Raw genomic sequence first — 21,835 nt, 5'->3', positions numbered from 1 at the left:
GGGGACTCTCAAGCAGGAATGCTTCATAGTTTTTTGTTCCCCTGACTGAAGTGTTCCTCTCCCCAATCCCAAAAGCCCCTTCCTCACGCTTCACACGCAACATTACGTATCTGAGCCTGCGCGTGCTCAGCAGTCTGAGGGTGATGGTGGGGGGGGAAGGGAGGAGAAGCGCGCGCCACGGCCCGTTGCTGCCCTCTGCTGCTCCGCTATGGGGACTGCTTCTGTATCCAACGTCTCAAAAGCAAGCCAGCTTTCATCTCTCTCAACACCGCCGCCAGCTAGGGCGGTGTGACCGCACGCACAATAAGGGCCCTTCATGCACTTCCTTTGGCTTCTCTATGGTTCTTCCGGTGTGCGCTCATTGGACACTACCTCAGGGAAGGTAAACAAGGAGGCGGGAGTGGCTGACGACCCGGAAGTAGAAGTGGTGAACCGGCGGCGGCTCGGGGCGATAAACTGTGCTTTGGTTAAGGGGGCTTGGCCATCCGCGATGGCCGAGCCGGGACCCGCCGAAGAGCTCGCCAAGCTCGAGTACCTGTCCCTGGTTTCAAAGGTGTGCACTGAGCTGGACAACCACCTGGGGATCAACGACAAGGACCTGGGTGAGAAGTCTGAGAGGGAATTGGGGGCGGTGGAACTGACGAGTGGCGGGCCGAGCCCCAGCCAGATGCTGGCCTTGCTACTGGCCACCAGCTGAAACTTCCTTGGGCGAGGTTCTTCTCTATCTGGAAACCGAGTGCGGCGGGGAAAGAGCGTTGGATGCAGAAACCCGGATTTCAAATCCTGGCCCTGCCATTTGTGTGATCCTAGAAAAATCAATTTCTCTGGGCCTCAGTTTCCTCTCCCGTAACGTGGGGGTTGGGCTAGAGGACCACTGAAGTCCCTTTCCGCTCTAAATCTTTAGATTTATGAGTGTTGTAGCTGAGTATTGTAAGTATGAATTTATGAGTATTATCTATGATAATTATAATCCATGAGTTCTGTTACCAAAATCTATGTGCTCCATAGTGTCATAGAATTGAAATGGACTCTTTATGCTGGACATATGAGTTAGGAAAATCTGGTTTTAGTGTACTATCCCTGGCACTTAACTGGTTGTGTGACAATGGTCAAGACAATTCTCCCAGCTTCTAATTCTGCAGTTGTAAAATGAGGGGGTTGGGCTAGATGATTTTGAAGGCCTTTTCCATGATGATAATAATTAACAATAATAATAATAAATAATAATAGTTAATGCTTATGTGCTTTGAGGTTTGCTGAATACTTTCCGTGGTATCTTCACAACAAGCCTATGAGGCAGGTTAACCCTTTTTTATTAAGAGTAATCTGGGGGGCAGCTGGGTAGCTCAGTGGAGTGAGAGTCAGGCCTAGAGACAGGAGGTCCTAGGTTCAAACCCGGCCTCAGCCACTTCCCAGCTGTGTGACCCTGGGCAAGTCACTTGACCCCCATTGCCCACCCTTACCAATCTTCCACCTATGAGACAATACACCGAAATTAAGGGTTTAAAAAAAAAAATAGAGTAATCTGCATTTAGCTGAAATAGCCAGAGTAATACAACTTGTCAGTATCTGAGGCAGAATACAAACTCATATCTTCTTGACTTCACATCCAGAGCACTACATATCTTTTATTCTAGTTAAATGTCAAATATGGTTAATAATTCCTTTAGTATTTGCCATCATTGGGGTGTTGGAGTTCAGATAAACTAAATTTAGGTAGTGCTTTGTAGTCTTTAACAAGTTTTTTATTTCCTTTCCTGTGTCTTAGAATCTTCATTTGTAAAATGCCTGGAGTAACCTAGATGAACTTCAAAGTTTCTTCTAACTCTCAATCTTTGAACTATAGTCAGATAGTTTGGAGCAGCATTGTCAAACTCAAATGGAAATATCCTTGTAGCTCCATAGAGACTTAGAAAACCACATAATAATGTTTCCTAGGTTGCATTGTATTTTTATTTTCTTAGAAATTTTCCAAGTTTTAATCTCTGAACTAGAAAGCAAATATTAGAGGAGGACAATAGAAATATTTAAGGTCCTTCCTCATCCTAGTCTGCTTCATTGCATGATTCTGGTCTTTGGTTTCTCTACAAAATAGTTCCAGCCTTATGTAAAACTGAACTCAGATTTTTTTTGTTTATCTAAAATTCATAGATTCTGGAGCTGGAAAAGGCCACAGAAATAACTCTTTCTCCAGCTTTCTAGTGTACTTATGGTGCTTTAACTGCTTAGGCCTCTTACAGGGTGTGATGTTTTCCTTCTCCCCTTTTTCATATCCTTCTCCACTAAGACAAAAATTCATTTGCCCCTCTCCTCATTTCTTAGTATGCTTTCCTCTCCTCCCATAAATAGAAATGGAGTTTTCATTTACCTGGGAGATATTAGGGTGTTTTTTTTGTTAATCAGGTATACAAAAATTGCTAATGCTTTAACTAGCTCTTATATCAGAATTAGACTTAAGTTTGTTAGCTGTGTCACAATTCTTGGATGTTCTGAAAGCTCTTAATGAACAGCTCAAAATATATGAATTTCTTTTACATTGGTAGTTGAATAGTAAGTTGTGGTTTAGGGGCTGATAGGGCTTTTAGCCACCTCTAAATTAAACTATATACATTGAAAATAACTTAGATTTACATAATGCTTTTTTAAAACCCTTATCTTCCATCTTAGAATCAATACTGGTATTGGTTCCAAGGCAGAAGAGTGGTAAGAGTTAGGCAATGGGGGTTAAGTGACTTGCCCAGAGTGACCCAACTAGAAGGTGTCTGAGACCAGATTTGAACCCATGGCCTCCTGTTTCTAGGCCTGGCTCTCAATCCACTGAACCATCTAGCTGCCCCCTTGTACTTTTAAGGTTTATAAAGTGTTTTCTTCACTGCAACCCTGTGAAGTAATGCAAGTATTATTATAGACATTTCGCAGATGAGGAAACTGAGGGATAAGGTTAAAATTACTTGTTTAGGTTACATAGCTAGTAAGTGATGGAAATTAGTAGTTAAATAGGTAGGTTTCTCCTGACTCCTGGTCTTATCACTCTTCCCATTGTTTCATATTACTTTTTCTACCTTTGAGTATAGTTAATATTGCTGGAAATCATAGGGGATAGATAGCATATTATGTCTTCCCTTTCTGACACTAGCATATTCTAGCTCAGTAGAAGTTTATCTAGCTAGTAGTGGGAGTGAGGAATTCAGGTTTGGGAACAAATCAATAGTTATTTCCCAGTTGTAATACACTTGAAGACCTGGAAAACAATTTTGTACAAGCAGCTTCCAGTCATGTACAGATTTATAGGAATATAATGCACATAATCAGGGCAGGGTAAATTGTTTTTTTGTGTGTTTGGGACTCTTTGGTGTTCAGGACTCTTAAAGGGCAATCTGTTGCTTTTCATTGTGCTGAGAAATGACTCCTTATCTTAATCCCTCAGCTTTATTCTTGTTTTAATAGTACTTTTCTTTTTATAGCTGAATTTGTGATCAATCTTGCTGAGAAAAATACAACCTTCGACACTTTCAAAGCTTCCCTCACCAAAAATGGTGCCGAATTCACAGTATGTATGGTCTTGAGACTTTTTCCATTCTGTTTAAGTTTCTATTGAATTAAAAATGGGACACTTATTGGGGAAGGACCAGAGGTTGGTGTTTACTAGTCAAGTGGCTTGAATGAGTAATGTTTCCAAGCTACCCAGCAGTCATTTATTCTATTTAATTTGGCTTCCTGGGGTACTTTTCCAGTTAAATAGAGCAGGGTTTCCATCATTAAGTCTTTTTTGGCATGCTTATCCCATGAATGCAGTTATCTAATTCTTCTGAACAGAGATAAATTGTTAGGCTTTATGGAGGTGGCTGTAAACTATGAACAATAAAATGGTTTTAGGAGATCTAAAAGTATAACACTTTAAGTAACTTGTCTAAAGAATTCTAGAACTCTTCTTTAATTTGATTATTTTGAACATGTAAGTACATCTAAGGGTTCAGTGTTCTCTACCAGTATCACACAATCTTGCAAGTTGGTATATTGCCTGATGTTGCCTTTACTTAAACTGTGAGGTGCAGCCTCATCATCTTTCAATAGATATTTGTTTAATAGATATTTAATAGATATTTATTATATAGATATATGTTTATCTAATAGATATATATCTATAGATATAGATGGAGAAGATATTATTTAATAGATATATGATAGATATTATAAATACCTTCTCTGGAAAGCATGCTATATAACTAAAGCATAATCTTTGCTCTTAAGGAGCTTCCAATTTAATGGGGGAGTTTCCTTTGGCAGATATATGCTTTCTCTTGCTATTTCTCTAAGTATATTTGAACAGAAGAAAAACAAAGTCTCTTGTTTTGTGCTTGCTTTCAAAGGACTCTCTTATAAGCAACTTATTACGTCTCATACAGACCATGCGACCCCCAGCAAAGCCTTCTGCTGTCAAAGGTAAGTCATGTTTTGAACTGGCCATGGCTTTCAGTGTCTTTTAGAGTTTGAGTATTATAAAACATATTTTGGTGATATCTTGTTGTCATCTTTTGAGCATAGACTCCAGCCATTTAAATTTTCCGTGTTGTGATGAACATGGAGATATGTATTATATGATAACATATGCATAAGCAATTTAATATTTTTTGCCTTCTTGGGATGGGGTGGGAGGGAGGGAGAGAACATAGATCACAATGTATCAGAAAACTAACTAATTGAAAATTTTTTACCATGTAATCTGGAAAAAAGTTAATTTAAAAAAATAAAATCTCCATGTAACTTGAGGCAAAATTAAAGTGATAGAGGCCATCCATAATGAGGGTGTACAAATAATTTTCTCCCCTTCTCTAATCTATTTAGTGTTTTGTAGTTAGTATCTTTACAACATTATATGTGTGGGTGAAATATATCAAGAATTTGAAACATTTAGAATTTTTTTTTCCATTTAAAGTGATGCTGATGTTCTCAGTCTGAGAGGTCTGAGAGGAGCTGGGATTTGGGGAAAGAAAAGTTGGCTGTGTGAGGAGAGTCCCTACCAAGACAGTGTAAACAGTTAGGAAACTTTAATGGTAGAGGGGCAACCCTCCTTTAAGTGGGAATATCTTTAATCTTTTTCCTCCTTGATGTGGCCTGGGCTGGGGAGGTATTCTTATGTGTCATAGCCCCCATGGCAGTTTGCTTAAGCCTTTGGACCCCTACTCAGAATGATATGCTTAAAAACTGTATATAAAATATATGGGAATATAAAGGAAACCAATTACACTGAAATAGTTATTACATAAAGAAAAAAGTTCATTGTCCTCAAGGTTAAGAACTCTTGTGCTAGATCCAAAAAAGGAATTCATCCTTTCTTTTCCTCGTAACCCTCAGTCCTGTTGAGAGATAGGGCTCAAGGGGAAATGGGCATGAGATGGAAAGTAGTAAGTAGTTGGCATAAGTTTCCTTTGTCAGTGCTTCTGCCAGACCAGGAAATGGGAGATGGGATGTAGACAGGCATGTGGGGAAAGGGTCTGTATGTGTGTGTATATATGTGTATGTGTATGGTGGGGTGGGGAGTTGTCAGAACTCAGGTTTTCTCAAGTTTGAGATTAACTAGGGCTGCTTCCTGAGCACTGAAATGAGATCATTTGCTCCTTTAGTTCCTCAGGATGGGAGAAGAAGGTGTCCCCTTTCCCACTGCGTAGGGTTGGATTTGGTGCCAAAAACTTTGATGCATATTATGATCAGTATTATAAAAAAATAGATTAAATTAAAAAATTAAATTAAAAAAAAAGGTTAAATTGACCTTACTGTGTGTTTTCCCTTTCTTTTTTATAACACAAGATCCAGTTGTTAAACCAAAGACAGAAAAGGAAAAGCTCAAGGAACTGTTCCCAGCACTTTGCCGACCAGACAATCCTACAGTCCGGGTACTGACATCCACTGAGGCTCAATTTTTGGGACCACATGAGTTTTTAACAGTTGTTGTACACGTCTCCAGTTAATCTTATTGTTCTCGTTCTTAGAAAATAGGGCCCAAGAAACACTGATGATAGTTAATTAAATTAGGGACCATAGGAAGCAATTGGCGATATGAAAAAGTTATGAGAACTGATGTTTAACAGCATGTGTGAAGAAGGACTTCTTTTTATTTGGTTACATAGTTTAATGTATATTTAAGGGGGCAGCTGGGTAGCTCAGTGGATTGAGAGTCAGGCCTAGAGACAGGAGGTCCTAGGTTCAAATCCAGCCTCAGACACTTCCTAGCTGTGTGACCCTGGGCAAGTCACTTGACCCCCAATGCCCATCCTTACCACTCTTCCACCTAGGAGCCAATACACAGAAGTTAAGGGTTTAAAAAATTTAAAAAAAAAATGTGTATTTAATTTTTTTAGTATTCTGGTTTGTCAGCTGTGGTAAAAGAATATGTATTGGAGACCTGGAATTTTACCTAACTTAAAAGTAACCAGATATCTGCTAAATATATTGTTTTAGAATTAAACATGTTCATTTCATTTGGATAATTGTGTGTTTCCTGGGTCTCAGGTTGATAAAAAATTTTTGCCATTAATTGAAAATGTTACAAATGTTAAATGTTAACAAAGATAAGAAAGGCTTTCTAAGAACTTTTATGTCTATCTATCATCTAGGACAGTGGTTCCCAAACTTTTTTGGCCTACCGCCCCCTTTCCAGAAAAAATATTACTTAGTGTCCCCTGGAAATTAATTTTTTAAAATTTTAATAGCAATTAATAGGAAAGATATATGTATTAATGTTTCTACCTTTTTCGTAAAATGCACCTGTGGCCATCACCACCCCCCCTGGATTGCTGCAGCACCCACCATGGGGTGGTGGCACCAACTGTGGGAATCACTGATCTAGGATAATCACATCTTAAAGTTGGAAGTTGTCTATTTCTGCCTTTTCTCAATGCTATAATCCCTCTAACCTTCCTGATCTAGCCTTTCTAAGCTAGCACATTTCAGTGATGGGGAGCTCACTTTTTTTTTAAAACCCTTACTTTCTGTCTTAGTAACAACTGTTAAGTCAGAAGGGGAAAGCTAAGCAAATGGAATTAAAGTGACTTGCCCAAGGTCATACAGCTAGGCAGTATCTGAGGCCAAATTTGAACCCAGGGCCTCCTGATTTCCAGCCTGGTATTCTCTCTATTGTGCCAAGCTCACTTCTTCATAGTACAGACAATCCCATTTGGTAATTGTAACTAATTCTACATCTATATGACAGCTTTTTAGACGCTTGAAAATAGCCATTGTACTCTCTTTGGAGTCTTCTCTCAGTCAGACACTTCGAGTTCCTTCATGACATGGTTTCCATTGCCCTGATTATACTACCATACTGCTTGTCCTTTATGCTCACTCCATTTTGTCAAGGGCCCTCTTAGAACAAGCGTACTAGAAATGGTCAGTGTATAGTAGGGCTGTAAGCTTCCTTTATGACTAGTTGCTGCATTTTTGCCCTTTCTCATCATTTTAAATTGTATTGGGTATTCTTTATGGTGCCTTTTTGGTTTTGTAGGCTATAACCTAGGGCAGATGCGTGTAATGGAAAGAATGCTGAACTGGGAGTCAAAAGAAAGGGGTTCTGGGTATAGCCTAGAATACATATTGGCAAGGTGAGTTTGGGCAAGTCACTCAGATCCTCAATTTCTCTTGTCTTTAAAATGAGGAAAATACCAGTCTTGCTAACTTCATAGGGCTATTGGGAGCATCACATAAAATAACGGTGTGCTTTTTGAATCAGTTAAATGTTTTAAATGAGTATTAATTGTTCTGACTTTACCATGTCAAAAGATCTGTGATTTCATCGGTATAAACACTCCTTTCATGCAGGCAGATCTCAACCCATCCATGTTTTAATAAGAGGTTTCATGAGTTGTTGTGGCAAAAAAAAAATTAAAAATTAAAAACCGGATGGCCAACTGGTGGTGAGCCTTGCTGAGCTTAGCCAATAGTTCTTGAATGATAGGTGCACAGTGTATTTTAGGAAATACTTAAAAGTAGGGCCTATCGGAGCTTGTGTTTCTTTCTGACATTATCTTTGAAACCAAAGTCATCTCTATGCTGCCAACAGAGCAGCTCAGAGCAGAATTTTAGTGAGAACATTCATCCTTGTTGACTGCATTTTCTGATTGGTATTTTTTCTCACTGTATTTGTTCCTATAGACCATGCTTGATGAAGATGATGTCAAAGTAGCTGTGGATGTCCTCAAGGAGCTGGAAGCTCTAATGCCCAGTGCTGCAGCACATGAGAAGCAGAGAAGCTCTGAACACCGGTACTTCTGTTGTTTTTTTTTGGAGGGACCATAGTTCTTTTTTTTTTTTTTTTTTTAAACCCTTACCTTCTTTCTTGGAATCAATGCTGTGTATTGGTTCTAAGGCAGAAGAGCACTAAGGGCTAGGCAATGGGAGTGAAGAGACTTGCCCCAAGGTCACACAGCTAAGACATGTCTGAAGTCAGATTTGAACCCAGGACCTCTGATCTCTAGGCCTGGCTCTCAATCCACTGAACCATCTAGCTACCCCTATTAGATCATAGTTCTCCTTGGTAGTCCAGACCAGATACATTTCTGGGCCAGTCCTTAGGATCTGGATTGGTCCTTCACTGCACCCTTCTGGCCATTTGTATCACTTTCTGCTTCTTGCTGACAAATTTATAAGCAAATGCTAAGAAATTTATGAAAGAAAAAGACCTGAAACAAAAGGACTTGAAAAAGAGAAGCAAAGCCAAATTTTGTCAATGTTAGCTTTCTGGTTTGTTTTGAATGGTGGACATATACCAGTATTTCTGGCTTTCATAACATATGACCATCATATAGGTTGGTGTCATATATAAGGTTATCATAGTAATCTTATGTTGCAGTTTTAATATTTTATAGGGAGGCATGTAGAATATTATTATGTTATATAGAGATTTCACAACCATAAATTTGTGAAACCTCACTGTACTGTTATTTGGCCAGTTTTCCATTTATAATGTTCCTGTTCTAAACTCCCTATTTACCTCCCATTATAAACTTAACTACCCCCTTCTAACTTGATTTCCTTTACTGTCCTGTTCTTGTGGGACCTATTAATAACATGAGATGGAATGCGTTGAATAATTGAAAACCTGGTTGTTTTCTGATAGCGACAGGGCAAAGAAGAAGAAACGGAGTCGGAGTCGAAGCCGAGACAGAGACCACAAACGAAGACATAGGTCCAGATCAAGGTCACGTTCTAGGACTCGGGATAGGAATAAAGGGAAATCCAGATACCGATCTAGGAGCAGAAGTCAAAGTCCTATCAAAGACCGGAAAGACCGTGATAAATATGGGGAGAAGAACAATGACAGATGGCGAGATAAACATGTGGACCGCCCCCCACCTGAAGAGCCTTCCATTGGGGAAATTTACAATGGCAAAGTTACCAGTATCATGCAGTTTGGGTGTTTCGTGCAACTGGAAGGACTAAGGTAATTAAGGCAGAATGTCTTCTGTAATCTTTCGAGTTTTTTATACAAAAAAAAAGTACAGATATCCTATTTCATAGAGATTAGGGGTGAAGCACCCCAGTGATCAATCCATGTAAAATTTTTTGGTCTTTCCTTCGTACCAGAGAAGAAGGTCTGAATTTTTTTTTCTTTATAAGATGTCTACTATGTAAATTTGTGGTATTAAAGATAAAAAATTTAAAATATTATATAATATTTTACATATATTTTATGCATTTCTGAATTTCTAAACTTTTTCTGTGTCATCTGCAGCTTCTATGAAACCCTAAAAAATTCCCATTTAATCTCTTATGCCAACCTGCAATATATAAACCTAGATGAGGAAAGTCATGATGTGGAAGGGATATCTATAATAGGTAGTTTGGTGGAAGATATTTCTTTAATCCAATCAGTCTGCTTTAATCCATTCAAAGATTGTTTGGGAGCTAGCATACCCTGCCAGAAGCCATCTTGTCCTTTTTTTTTTTTTTTTTTTCCCTAAACCCTTACCTTCCATCTTGGAGTACTGTGTATTGGCTCCAAGGCAGAAGAGTGGTAAGGGCTAGGCAATGGGAGTTAAGTGACTTGCCCAGGGTCACACAGCTAGGAAGTGTCTGAGACCAGATTTGAACCTAGGACCTCCCGTCTCTAGGTCTGGCTCTCAATCCACTGAGCCTTCCAACTGCCTCCATCTCATCCTTTTTTTAAGATGTTTCTCAGGGAAGGAGATTTGATGGCTTCCACTAGAATTTAAGCATCAGAGGAGAAACTTTTTTAGGACTGTTCAAGAAATATATCTTCATCTTTCTTTTGTACTGCACAGGAAACGGTGGGAAGGTTTAGTTCACATTTCTGAGCTTCGCCGGGAAGGCCGAGTGGCCAATGTTGCTGATGTTGTGAGCAAAGGCCAGAGAGTTAAGGTGAAAGTCCTGTCTTTCACTGGGACTAAAACCAGCCTGAGCATGAAGGTAAGGCAGGAGAGTTCCTCAGCATAATTGAAGGGGGGGGTTTTGGTAAGGGTGTTGGAATTGGGTATACTCACACCCGATGCTCCTGAATATGTAAGTGAGAGTGAAAAGTGAGCCCAGAGGTTTTTGTTTGCTTTAGGATGTGGATCAGGATACTGGAGAAGATCTGAATCCAAATCGACGCAGGAACCTTGTTGGGGAAACCAATGAGGAAACCTCTATGAGGAACCCTGATAGACCCACTCACCTCTCCCTTGTTAGTGCCCCAGAAGTAGAAGATGACACACTTGAACGGAAACGTCTCACCCGGATCTCAGATCCTGAGAAATGGGAGATCAAACAGGTGGGGGCTCTGTGTTTTCTTTATTTGGTTTTAATTATCAGGTGTTAGGGCCCACATTTTGTCCTGTAAGTGGGAGTAGTAGGTTCTGGAAAAGAAGGTGGGGGAAAAGGAAGGTCTGACAGTAACCCTACAGAATTAGAAATAATTTCTTAATTTGCATAGCATTTTGCAGTTTATAAAAGACTTTCCTACATATTTTCATTTGATCCTCAGTAGATTGTCATCTCCTTAGAGATAAGAGGTTACAAGGATAGTAAATGGCAAAGTCAGGCCGAGTTCAAACAATTTCTTTCTATTTTCCCATTTGGCCCAACTTTGCTTTATAGTAGGTGATTTCAATTAGTTGCTAAGTCTAATATTTTGTATATTTTTTTGCCATTACTTCCCCTTCCCCCAATTACTTTTAGTTCAGTTTTTAAAATGCATTGTAAAAAAAAGACCTAAAAGAACTAGCACCTTGACTGTTCTCTTAAAACTCTTACTTTCTGTCTTAGAGTCAATACTAAGTATTGTTTCCGAGGCAGAAGAGTGGTAAAGGCTAGGCAATTAGAGTCAAGTGATTTCCCCAGAGTCACACAGGAAGTATCTGTGGTCAAATCTGAACCCAGGATCTGCCATCTCCAGGCTCAGCTTTCTATCTCCTGAGCCACCACTTGACTCAGTCCCTGACTTTTTGAAGTGAAGAAGAAACAACAACCTCTCATCTTCATTAGAAGGCAGTATATTAATTCACCTTCATTCAGTCAGTTCCTACACCAGCAAACTATAAATGATGCTCTTTGCCTTCTTTACAGATGATTGCAGCCAATGTACTTTCCAAAGAAGAGTTTCCAGACTTTGATGAAGAGACAGGAATCCTTCCTAAAGTGGATGATGAAGAAGGTAACAGACCATTTGGGTTTGGCTAAACTAAGAAAAATCAAAAGGGTATTTTCAAGTTGAGGTGTATAGGATTAGCCAGTTTATATCTTGGTTTATGTTAGAAAAAGGTATTTAGGAAATGTTAAATACTCTCAGAAAAGCATTTTCAACTTGCTTGACTTCATGTAAAAGTGTTAAGGAGCAATTAGATTGAGGTATATGATAGCCCTCTACAGAAGACTGGTAGAGGGGAAAAAGGAAACTGTTTTGTTTTGGTTTTTCTTTAGGTACCTTGAGATGCTGCTTTCCTTGACCCTGATTACTTTTTAGGCTTTTGGCACAATATCCTTAAGTGACGGCAGTTCGTTTTTGTAAGTGATGCCTAGGTTTTGGTGAAAGGAATCTGAGTTAATTTATTTATTTTTTGATCTTCTTTTTGTGGGGATTTTAGATGAGGACCTAGAGATTGAATTGGTTGAGGAAGAACCTCCATTCTTGAGAGGACACACCAAACAAAGCATGGACATGAGCCCCATTAAAATTGTTAAGGTGAGAAATGTTGGACTTAAACCTTGAAACCTTAAAGTGACTTCATTCTCTTGGGACAAAAAGAACACCCCCCCCCATCCTCCACCCCCATTTATTATTTATTTATTTTTAGTGTAGTTTTGTTTTTAAATTTTAAATTCCAAATGCTTTCCCTCCCTCTTACTCCTTCCCCATCTACTGTGAAGGTCAAAAAGATGAGTGTGTATGTATGTATGTGTATCAGTTATACATATTAAATCATACAAAACATATTTCCACATTAGCCATATTGTGAAAAAAATGAATAAGCAAGAAAATTATACTTTAGTTTGCATTCAGAGTTCATCAGTTCGCTATTTGGAGGTAGATATCAGTTTTTCATCATGAATCCTTTGCAATTGTTTTACATCACTCTGTTGATCAGTGGCCAAGTCTTTCATAGTTGATTATCATCACAGCATTGCTATTACTATGCACATTGATCTGGTTCTTCTCATTTTACTTTGTATCAATTCACATAGGTCTTGCCATGTTTTTTCAGAAATAGCCTTCCTTTTCATTTTTCATAGCACATTAGTACTCCACTATTTGTTAAGTCATTTCCCCAATTAATGACTATTCCATCAATTTCCAATTCTTTGCCACCACATAAAGAGCTGCTAGAAAGATTTTTGACCAGTTTTCTGACCCTTTTACCATCTCTGGACTGAGAGCTCCTTAAGCTGCTGCTGTTACTGCCATTGTCAAAATTGTCTTGAAAATGGTTATTTTACCTGTATAAGCTGTCACCTTTGGAGATGATGCCGCAACCAGACATTTCCGAGTTCTGATGAATTCTGAAGATGCTAACTTTTAGTATGTTTTGTCATTCACATGAGTTTTTTCTTGCTGTTACTGATGTTACCTCTTGCATCTTGAAAAATAGAATAATCACAAAGCTTCAGAACAATTAAAAAAGGTTCATTTTGCTACCAAAAGGTAAGCCCCATTTCAGTTCAGCAAACCTTTTCTCCATACCTACTAGGTATGGAGCAGGTGCTGGGAAGAGATATGGTTTAGAGTATCTAGTAGTAGGGGGGTTTGAAGATTAAACCGCTTGGGTAGGATGGGACCTGAGATTTCTCCAAGTTTTTTCTCCTGCTCTCCTAGAATCCTGATGGCTCCTTGTCGCAAGCAGCAATGATGCAGAGTGCTTTGGCCAAAGAAAGAAGAGAACTCAAACAGGCCCAGCGTGAAGCAGAGATGGACTCCATTCCTATGGGACTCAACAAACACTGGGTGGATCCTCTACCTGATGGTATGACCCTGGGGGAAAAGTGCTATTAGAGGTCCTCTTGTTGATACTCCCAAGGTTAAAAGAAAGCCAGGAATGACCCAGGTTAGAAGTTAATATCTCTTATTTTTTGATGGGTTTCAATTTCATTGTTGAGTTTATCCAGTTGAAATATGATCATCTTTGTAAATGATTAAAACTGAAGCCATACCTTTGTTGATGAGGGTGGTGTTCCAATATTTATTTGCCTGGGGAGTTGTTCCATAGGCAAGGTACCTACTTTATTTTTGCTGCTGTAATTGAATATTTTCTTTTGATGTTTTTTTATCCCACTACCATTTCCCAAATGCTTTAAAAAATTATGAAACAGCATTTGATTAAATAGAGTAAAATACTGCCTTAAAGGCTTTCTATCCATAATCAAAAGAATTCTAAATTCTCAAATGACATAACACAAATAACTGGTTACTCTTTCAGTGTCTATCTCCTTGTAAAAATCAGATAGAACATAAAATAAGAGGGCATATGCTCTCTAAAAGGGCTTAGGGAACTGGAGTTCCCACTGGAAAGTGGCTCGTATTTGTCATGTTCAGCATTGTACTGATTGTATCTAGACCTAGAATATTGCAGAGCCTCCTAGGAGAGAGCTCTCACCTCTGAAGAGTTTAGCCTGCTTATCCACATTGGAAAAAACAAGTAGATGAAGAATGTTTCTTGCCCAACCTTGCTGTACAAGGTGTCCATCTGTGTATGCATCTGGACTGGTAGAGAATCCTGGATTGGCTTTGAGAAATTACCTTCAATGAACTAGACTTCTTTTGGAAACAGGTCTGTTTTTATTTTTTTAGTTGATACTCTTCCAGTGTAGTAGAACTACCAGAAAGGAAATGCAATCATTTTTAGAGAATTGAAAATGAGTATCATACAGGATATAATAGTAGGTATGAGTAGGCTTCAACATAAAACCAATGAAAAAAGAACAGGAGTAAAGATGTCATCAGTGACATGTATGGTAGGAAAAGATAGGTATGAGATGGGTAGTGTGAGTGGGCCACTGTTGGTATCTTACTGAAGCCAAGATAAAACAAGATAAGCCTCCAGTGTGTTGACTAGACTCTTGGTGGTACATTTATGGGAGATCTTGAATGAGAGTCATCCAGGATGGGTAAGAATGAATAGATTGTGATAAGCATCATTGGAGAGAATGCCCACATTGAAGAGATCACACATACACATATATATATATGACATATTTTTTTAAGCACTTAACAGTAACTGATCCTCCATAGAGCTCTGTAGCAAAACAAAAACAGTTAGCAAAAGAAATGGACAGGGGACAGTTGGGTGGCTCAGTGGGTTGAGAGCCAGGCCTAGTGATAGGAGGTCCTAGGTTCAAGTCTGGCCTCAGACACTTCCCAGCTGTGTGACCCTGGCCAAGTCACTTAACCCCCATTGCCTAGCCCTTACCATTCTTCTGCCTTGGAACCAATACACAGTATTGATTCCAAGACACAGTATTGATTCCAAGACAGAAGGTAAGGGTTTAAAAAAAAAGGAAGAAATGGACAGAGCAACAGTGACAGACAGCATATATATCAAATCCAGACCTACTTCTTTTTAGCATTCATCTTCTAGAACCAAAATTAGACATTTTCTATGTAAACTGAAGCTTGCTGCCTATTTGTGTTGTTGTCATTTATATCATTATAGTCTTGGTCAGTATTGCTTTTCTAGGTCTAGAAAGCTAAGTTTTAAGAAGTCTAAACTAATAATTAGATTTGCAGGGATTTCAGATTTACCGAGACAGCAGTGTGTATTGTCCTCTCCTGCCATGTTAGTCTTTGTACATCAAACTCAAGAGTTGTAGGCAATATTGAGAATTTGGTGACTTGCTAAGTAGTTTGTTTTTCTCTCTAGTGGATGGGAGGCAGATTGCTGCCAACATGCGAGGCATTGGGATGATGCCTAATGACATACCTGAGTGGAAGAAGCATGCTTTTGGGGGCAACAAAGCATCTTATGGTAAAAAGACCCAGCTGTCAATCATTGAACAGAGGGAAAGTCTCCCCATTTTCAAACTCAAAGAGCAGCTTGTTCAGGTGAGAAGTTGTTTTATATCTAATTGGGGAAGGAGTTCTAAAGAGTAGAGGCCATTTGAGGGCAAGATTATCTGGAAGAGGGCATGTATGAATCTAAAGATGGTTTTCAAAACATGGGGGGAGACACACTTAAAGAAATACGATTTAAGTTTGAAAGCATTTTTAAAAGTCAGTGACTCATTACAAAACCTGTTCTCTATTGAAAATGAAAATGGTTGAACCCTGGGAATCTGAGTAGAAGTCTCATTTGTTAGGACATTGTGCTAAGTGGACCATAGTCCTGGACATTGTGAACTTAGCACTGGACCATAAATTAGAATGAGAAAATGACCATTGAGTCAGTCAGGGAAAAGAACTTGTCTTTCTCTCAAATGAGGATAACAATTTCTTATCTGTTTCTAATTCATCTTAGGCTGTTCATGACAATCAGATCCTGATTGTTATTGGAGAGACTGGTTCTGGGAAGACAACACAGATCACACAGTACCTTGCTGAGGCAGGTTACACCTCCAGGGGGAAAATTGGATGTACACAACCTCGAAGAGTGGCAGCAATGTCAGTGGCCAAAAGAGTATCAGAGGAGTTTGGTTGTTGCTTAGGCCAAGAGGTAAGAAGGCAAAGAAAGCTGCTACTATAGAAGGGCCTGGTAAAAGCTGGGTGATCTGATTTTTATTGTGTTCCTCTAGTATCACATAAAATGATAGCCTGGCTATGCAGAGCAACTGGTTTCCCTGCACATCTTGTTGTAACTAGCATGAAGATTACAATGAGAAGGAAATTTGGTTTTAAGTAGGAGATTTTCTTTCTTTTTTTTTCCCAACTGAAAAATTTTATTTAATTAATTGATTTAGAATATTTTCCCATGGTTACATGATTCATGTTCTTCCCCCTCCCCCCCCAATAGCCAACGAGTAATTCCACTGGGTTTTACATATGTCATTGGTGATTGATTACAATCTACATTCCCAATCATGTCCCCATTGACCCATGTGATCAAGCAGTTGTTTTTCTTCTGTGTATCTACTCCCGTAGTTCTTTCTCTGGATGTGGAATAGTGTTCTTTCTCATAAATACCTCAGAAGTGTCCTGGGTCATTGCATTGCTGCTAGCAGAGAAGTCCATTACATTTGATTTTACCACAGTGTATCCGTCTCTGTGTACAATGTTCTCCTCGTTCTGCTTTCACTCTGCATCAATTCCTGGAGGTCATTCCAGTTCACATGGAATTCCTCCAGTTCATTATTCCTTTGAGCACAATAGTATTCCATCACCAGCATATACCACAATTTGTTCAGCCATTCCCCAATCGAAGGAGATTTTATTTCTTCCCTATTCCAGGTGGGCTATACTATTCGCTTTGAAGACTGTACCAGCCCGGAAACAGTCATTAAATACATGACAGATGGGATGTTGCTACGGGAGTGTTTGATTGACCCTGACCTTACGCAGTATGCAATCATCATGTTGGATGAAGCTCACGAGAGAACAATTCATACAGATGTTCTCTTTGGATTGTTGAAAAAGGTATCTAGACAGCTCCTTGTGGTGTTATCTTCCAGCAATTGGGAGCAGGATTGGTGGGAGGTTGTGAGAAGAGAATTGGTCTCCCAAAAGGTCATGAAAACCATCCTCTTTTGGTTGTGTATGTTGGTATAACCAGAGACCCTTTCTTTTTTAATAGACAGTGCAAAAACGGCAAGACATGAAGCTAATTGTTACCTCAGCCACATTAGATGCTGTGAAATTTTCCCAGTATTTCTATGAGGCTCCCATTTTCACCATTCCAGGCCGAACATATCCAGTAGAAATTCTCTACACTAAAGAACCCGAGACAGATTACTTGGATGCCAGCCTGATTACAGTCATGCAGATCCATTTAACTGAACCTCCAGGTAAGAGGGTGGAACTCTTTTTTTGCTCTTAGGCTAACACATGAGTATGTCTCTTTTCCCATGCTATAACTGATCTCTTGAAGGGCAAAGCTTTCATATTGGCCAAGTGAAAAATGTAACTGCTGGCCACTGGTTGACTTTGCTCTGGTTTTGTTGCTCTCTGTCTAAATACTCATTCTATGCAGGTGACATCCTGGTGTTTCTGACTGGTCAGGAAGAAATTGATACTGCTTGTGAGATCTTATATGAACGCATGAAGTCTCTGGGACCTGATGTGCCTGAATTAATCATCCTCCCTGTGTATTCTGCTCTACCAAGTGAGATGCAAACCCGGATCTTTGACCCAGCTCCTCCTGGTAGCAGGAAGGTAATATGAAGTCGATTCATATTGCTTGTATCTCAGACACTTTTTGAGTAGCCATGTTGAGAGTTGCTTAAAGTTTATGCATGCTTTGTTTGTTAATTTCCTGTTCTCTTGGTCCACCTCTGACCTTCTGATTGCTGATTGTTCCTCAGTCTTCTTTGCTAGTTCTCCATCCGAGTCATGCCTGTTCACCAGGGTTATTCTCCCTAGACTCTAAAGTTTAGTGATCATAGATCTGTACAGATGATTCTCAGATCTTTCATGTCCCTCTTGATTTACAGGCTCACATCCACCTGCTGGACATTTTGAGCTGGATATCCTACAGCTGTATGAAAGTTGATATGACCAAAGTAGAACTCACTACCTTCCTCCCCCCCCCCCCCAGGCCCCCCAGGTCCCCCACCCCAAAAAAAACAACCTACCTTCTTCCAAAACTTTTCTTTGACAATTGAGGGTATAGCCATCCTCCCAAGTCACCCTATTTTAACAAGCTTTGTGACAGACTTGACTCCTCGCTCTCACTCAGCCAATATATCCAGTCAGTTGCCAGATCTTATCATTTCTACTTGCATAACATTTCTCATATACATCTTTTCTTTCCATTTACACAGCCACCATCTAATTCATGATTTTATCACCATTCATCTGGACTATTATTATAGTCTTTTTTAAAAGTAAAACTTTTATTGATGTATTTCATCTTTATATCATTTCTATTTCCCACTGTGATAATTATATGCAATATCCCATACCTTTGGTCTTCCATGTAGGAGATGATTTTCCTACCTCTTCTTTGGAGTCAAGTTGGTGGTTACAATTTTACACCATTTCATTTTCATTCTTGTTGTAGTCATTGTGTATATTGTTTTTTTGGTTCTGCTTACTTTACTTGATATCAGTTCATATAGATCCTAGCTTTTCTGTATCCTTCAGATTCACAGTTTCTTATAGCATAGCAATATTCCATTATGCTCGTATTTTTAGCCATTCCAAAATCAGTAGGCATCTTCTCTTTTTCCTGTTCTTTTATAATATCTTTTTTGAGGATTTAATTATTTTATCAGTCAGCAAAAGGCTACCCCCTCCCCACTGAAAACAGAAGAATAACAAAACCCCTGTTAAAAACATTTGTTTGGCAAGCAAAACAAATGTTCACATTTGACATAGGCTAAATAAATGTCTGTATGTACACATGTGTAATGTATATTTTATATATACATACACATACATATGTGTAGGGAGAGAAGTGAAAGAGTGCAGAATGAGATGTGTGTACATACGTATATCAGAAGGTGGATCATTAGTCATCTGGAACTGATCATTTTTCCTCTAGAATCTCGGTTGGTCATTATGTTGATTAAAGTTCCTAAATTTTTGCATTAATTGCTGCTGCCCGGGATCTTTTCACTTTGTTCTACATAAGCTCATATTAGTATTTCTGGGTTTCTCTGAAACCATTCTCCCTCCATCATATCTTATGGCACAGTAACATTCCATCATATTTATATACCATAACTTGTTCAGCCATTCCCTAGTTGATGGACACCCCTTCAGATTCTCATTCTTTGCCACCTCAAAAAGAGCTATAAATATTTTCGTACAGTTTTAGGGGTTTTTGTTGTTGTTTAGGATTAATCTCTCCTTTAATTTATCCTTCCTTTAATTTCCCCTTCTCCCTTCCCCTTTTTCCTTCTCACCTTCTAAACTTCTATTTCTCTGTTGAGTAAAAGGTATTTCTATGTATATTTGTGAGTGGGTGTTCTTTCCCTTTGACCAGTTCACATGAGGGTAATATTTAAGTTCCAGCCATTCCCTCTTCTTTCTTTTTATTGTATAGACTTCTACTTGGTCCATCCCAATTTTGAGATAATTTTCCATTACCTTTCTTTCCTTTCTTCCACCTAGTGTACTCCTCTTTCCATTCTTTCTTCCTAAAAATTATTTGTTTGTTTGTTACATTAAAGTTCCCAGGTATCTCCCCTAATTTCCTTCCTCACACTAGAGCAGGCATCATTTGACCAAAAAAAAAAAATGGTATGTACAAAACTGTCTTGTTTGTTTTTGTTTATCAATTCTTTTTCTGCAGGTAAATATTCACAAATTATCCTTCAAACAGTATTTCTGTTGCTGTATATAATGTTCTTGGTTCTGTTCCTTTCACTCTTTTTTTTTTTTTTTTAACCCTTAACTTCTGTGTATTGGCTCCTTGGTGGAAGAGTGGTAAGGGTGGGCAATGGGGGTCAAGTGACTTGCCCAGGGTCACACAGCTGGGAAGTATCTGAGGCCAGATTTGAACCTAGGACCTCCTGTTTCTAGACCTGACTCTCAATCCACTGAGCTACCCAGCTGCCCCTTCCTTTTACTCTTTATAATTTCATATAGATGTTTCCATGTTTAAAAAAATTCACCTGCTCAGGGGCAGCTAAGTGGCTTAGTGAACAGAGAGCCAGGCCTGGAGACAGAAGGTTTTGGATTCAAATTTGACCATAGACATTTCTTAACTGTGTGACCCTGGGCAAATCACTTGGCCCTAATTGTCTAGCTTTTACCACTCTTCTACCTTGGAACCATACTTAGTATCATTCCTAAGTCCAGAAGATAAAGGTTTTTTTTAAAAATTAGCCTGATCATCATTTCTTATAGCATAGTGGTATTTCATCTCAATGATATGCCACAGCTTGTTTAACCATTTCCCAATTGATGGGTGTCCCCTCAGTTTCCAGTTTTTTGCCACCAAAAAGAGAGCTGCTATAAATATTTTAGAATATTAGAATAATATGGCTCCTTTTCCTTTTTCCCTGATCACTTAGGAAACAGACCTAATAGTGGTATTGCTGAGTCAAAGGATTTACACAGTTTTGTAACTTTGGGGGCATAATTCCAGATTGCTCTCCAAATTGGTTGGATCTGTTCACAGTTCCACTAACAGTATATTATGGTCCCCATTTTTCCATATCCCCTCCTACATTTGTTATTTTGCCTTTTTTATCATTTTAGCTAGTCTCACTAGTGTGAGATGATATTTCAGAGTTGTTTTGATTTGCATTTCTCTAATCAATAATTAGGGTACTTTTTCATATGGCTATATGTAGCTTTGATTTCTTCTTCCAAAAACTGTCTGTTCATATTTTTTGACCATTTATCAATTGGGGAATGTCTTATATTGTTAAATATTTGACAAAGTTCTCTATATGCTTTAGATATGAGACCTCTATCTGAAAAACTGTCTATAAAGTTTTTTCTCCAGTTTTCTGCTTTCCTTCTAATCTTGGCTACATTAGTTTTAATTCTACAAAACCTTTTTAACTTAATGTAATCAAAATTATTCTATTTTACATCTCAGTGCTTTCTTGTTTATTCACAAATTTTTCTATTCTTAAGTCTGGTAGGTAACATACTCTCTGTTCTTCTAATTTGCTTATGATATCTCCCTTTTTGTCTGGGTCATGTATCCATTTTGATTTTGTCTTGGCATGTGGTGTGAGGTATTGGTCTATACCTAATTTCTACCAGACTGCTTTCCAGTTTTCCCAACAATTTTTACCAAATAATGAATTCTTCTTTCAAGTTCATCTGGTGTGTAACCAGGCCTTCTGTCCAATTAGATTCCCTCTCCGACCCCTAATGCTAATAAGATTCAGAAGGGGTACATTTCATCTCCTCATATTAGAATTGAAACACTTTATCCTTGTTCAGTCCTTTATGATTTACCTTTTCATATTTCTCTTAACCTTCTGTATTTGAATTTCATAATTTCTTTGCAGCTCTGGTCTTTTCATCAAGGTTGCTTAGAATCCCTCTGTTTCATTACAGTTCTATTCCCCCCCCCCCCATGGTTAATATTCAGTGTTACTGTGTAAGTTATCTTTGACTATGATGAAGCCATATTCTTTGGTCTATGATTCCTGCCCTGGTTATTATTCTACAAGCTTCAGGCTGGGCTATAATAGAGGCTGTAATGGAAATAGAGACACAGTTTGGGACTCACTTCCACTCTTTTTTTTTTTTAAGAATTTTTTTCTCATGGTTACATGATTCATGACTTTTCCCATC

The 21,835-nt window shown here is 38.7% G+C and overlaps 1 protein-coding gene across 2 annotated transcripts in view; it reads left to right on the top strand.

Annotated features, from left to right (window-relative positions):
* The first annotated feature begins 525 nt into the window (after nucleotides 1-525).
* Nucleotides 526-21,835, top strand: part of DHX8 (DEAH-box helicase 8) — a 30,251-nt gene continuing 8,941 nt past the window's right edge. The window contains exons 1-16 of one of the 2 annotated variants that reach the window (XM_044676653.1): nucleotides 526-602; nucleotides 3,465-3,550; nucleotides 4,371-4,443; nucleotides 5,809-5,894; nucleotides 8,149-8,258; nucleotides 9,119-9,436; nucleotides 10,278-10,422; nucleotides 10,562-10,765; nucleotides 11,560-11,647; nucleotides 12,078-12,175; nucleotides 13,304-13,451; nucleotides 15,345-15,526; nucleotides 15,939-16,133; nucleotides 16,865-17,050; nucleotides 17,208-17,418; nucleotides 17,604-17,785. In XM_044676653.1, the coding sequence (XP_044532588.1) occupies nucleotides 4,410-4,443; nucleotides 5,809-5,894; nucleotides 8,149-8,258; nucleotides 9,119-9,436; nucleotides 10,278-10,422; nucleotides 10,562-10,765; nucleotides 11,560-11,647; nucleotides 12,078-12,175; nucleotides 13,304-13,451; nucleotides 15,345-15,526; nucleotides 15,939-16,133; nucleotides 16,865-17,050; nucleotides 17,208-17,418; nucleotides 17,604-17,785 (2,187 nt within the window). In that variant the 5' untranslated portion in view covers nucleotides 526-602; nucleotides 3,465-3,550; nucleotides 4,371-4,409. Of the gene's footprint in view, nucleotides 603-3,464; nucleotides 3,551-4,370; nucleotides 4,444-5,808; nucleotides 5,895-8,148; nucleotides 8,259-9,112; nucleotides 9,437-10,277; nucleotides 10,423-10,561; nucleotides 10,766-11,559; nucleotides 11,648-12,077; nucleotides 12,176-13,303; nucleotides 13,452-15,344; nucleotides 15,527-15,938; nucleotides 16,134-16,864; nucleotides 17,051-17,207; nucleotides 17,419-17,603; nucleotides 17,786-21,835 lie in introns of both variants that reach the window. The other variant, XM_044676652.1, reaches the window with a different exon arrangement.

The sequence above is a fragment of the Gracilinanus agilis genome, chromosome 4 (genome assembly GCF_016433145.1).
Source record: "Gracilinanus agilis isolate LMUSP501 chromosome 4, AgileGrace, whole genome shotgun sequence".
Classification (NCBI taxonomy): Eukaryota; Metazoa; Chordata; class Mammalia; order Didelphimorphia; family Didelphidae; genus Gracilinanus; species Gracilinanus agilis.
This window is presented reverse-complemented; position numbering and strand designations above follow the sequence as displayed.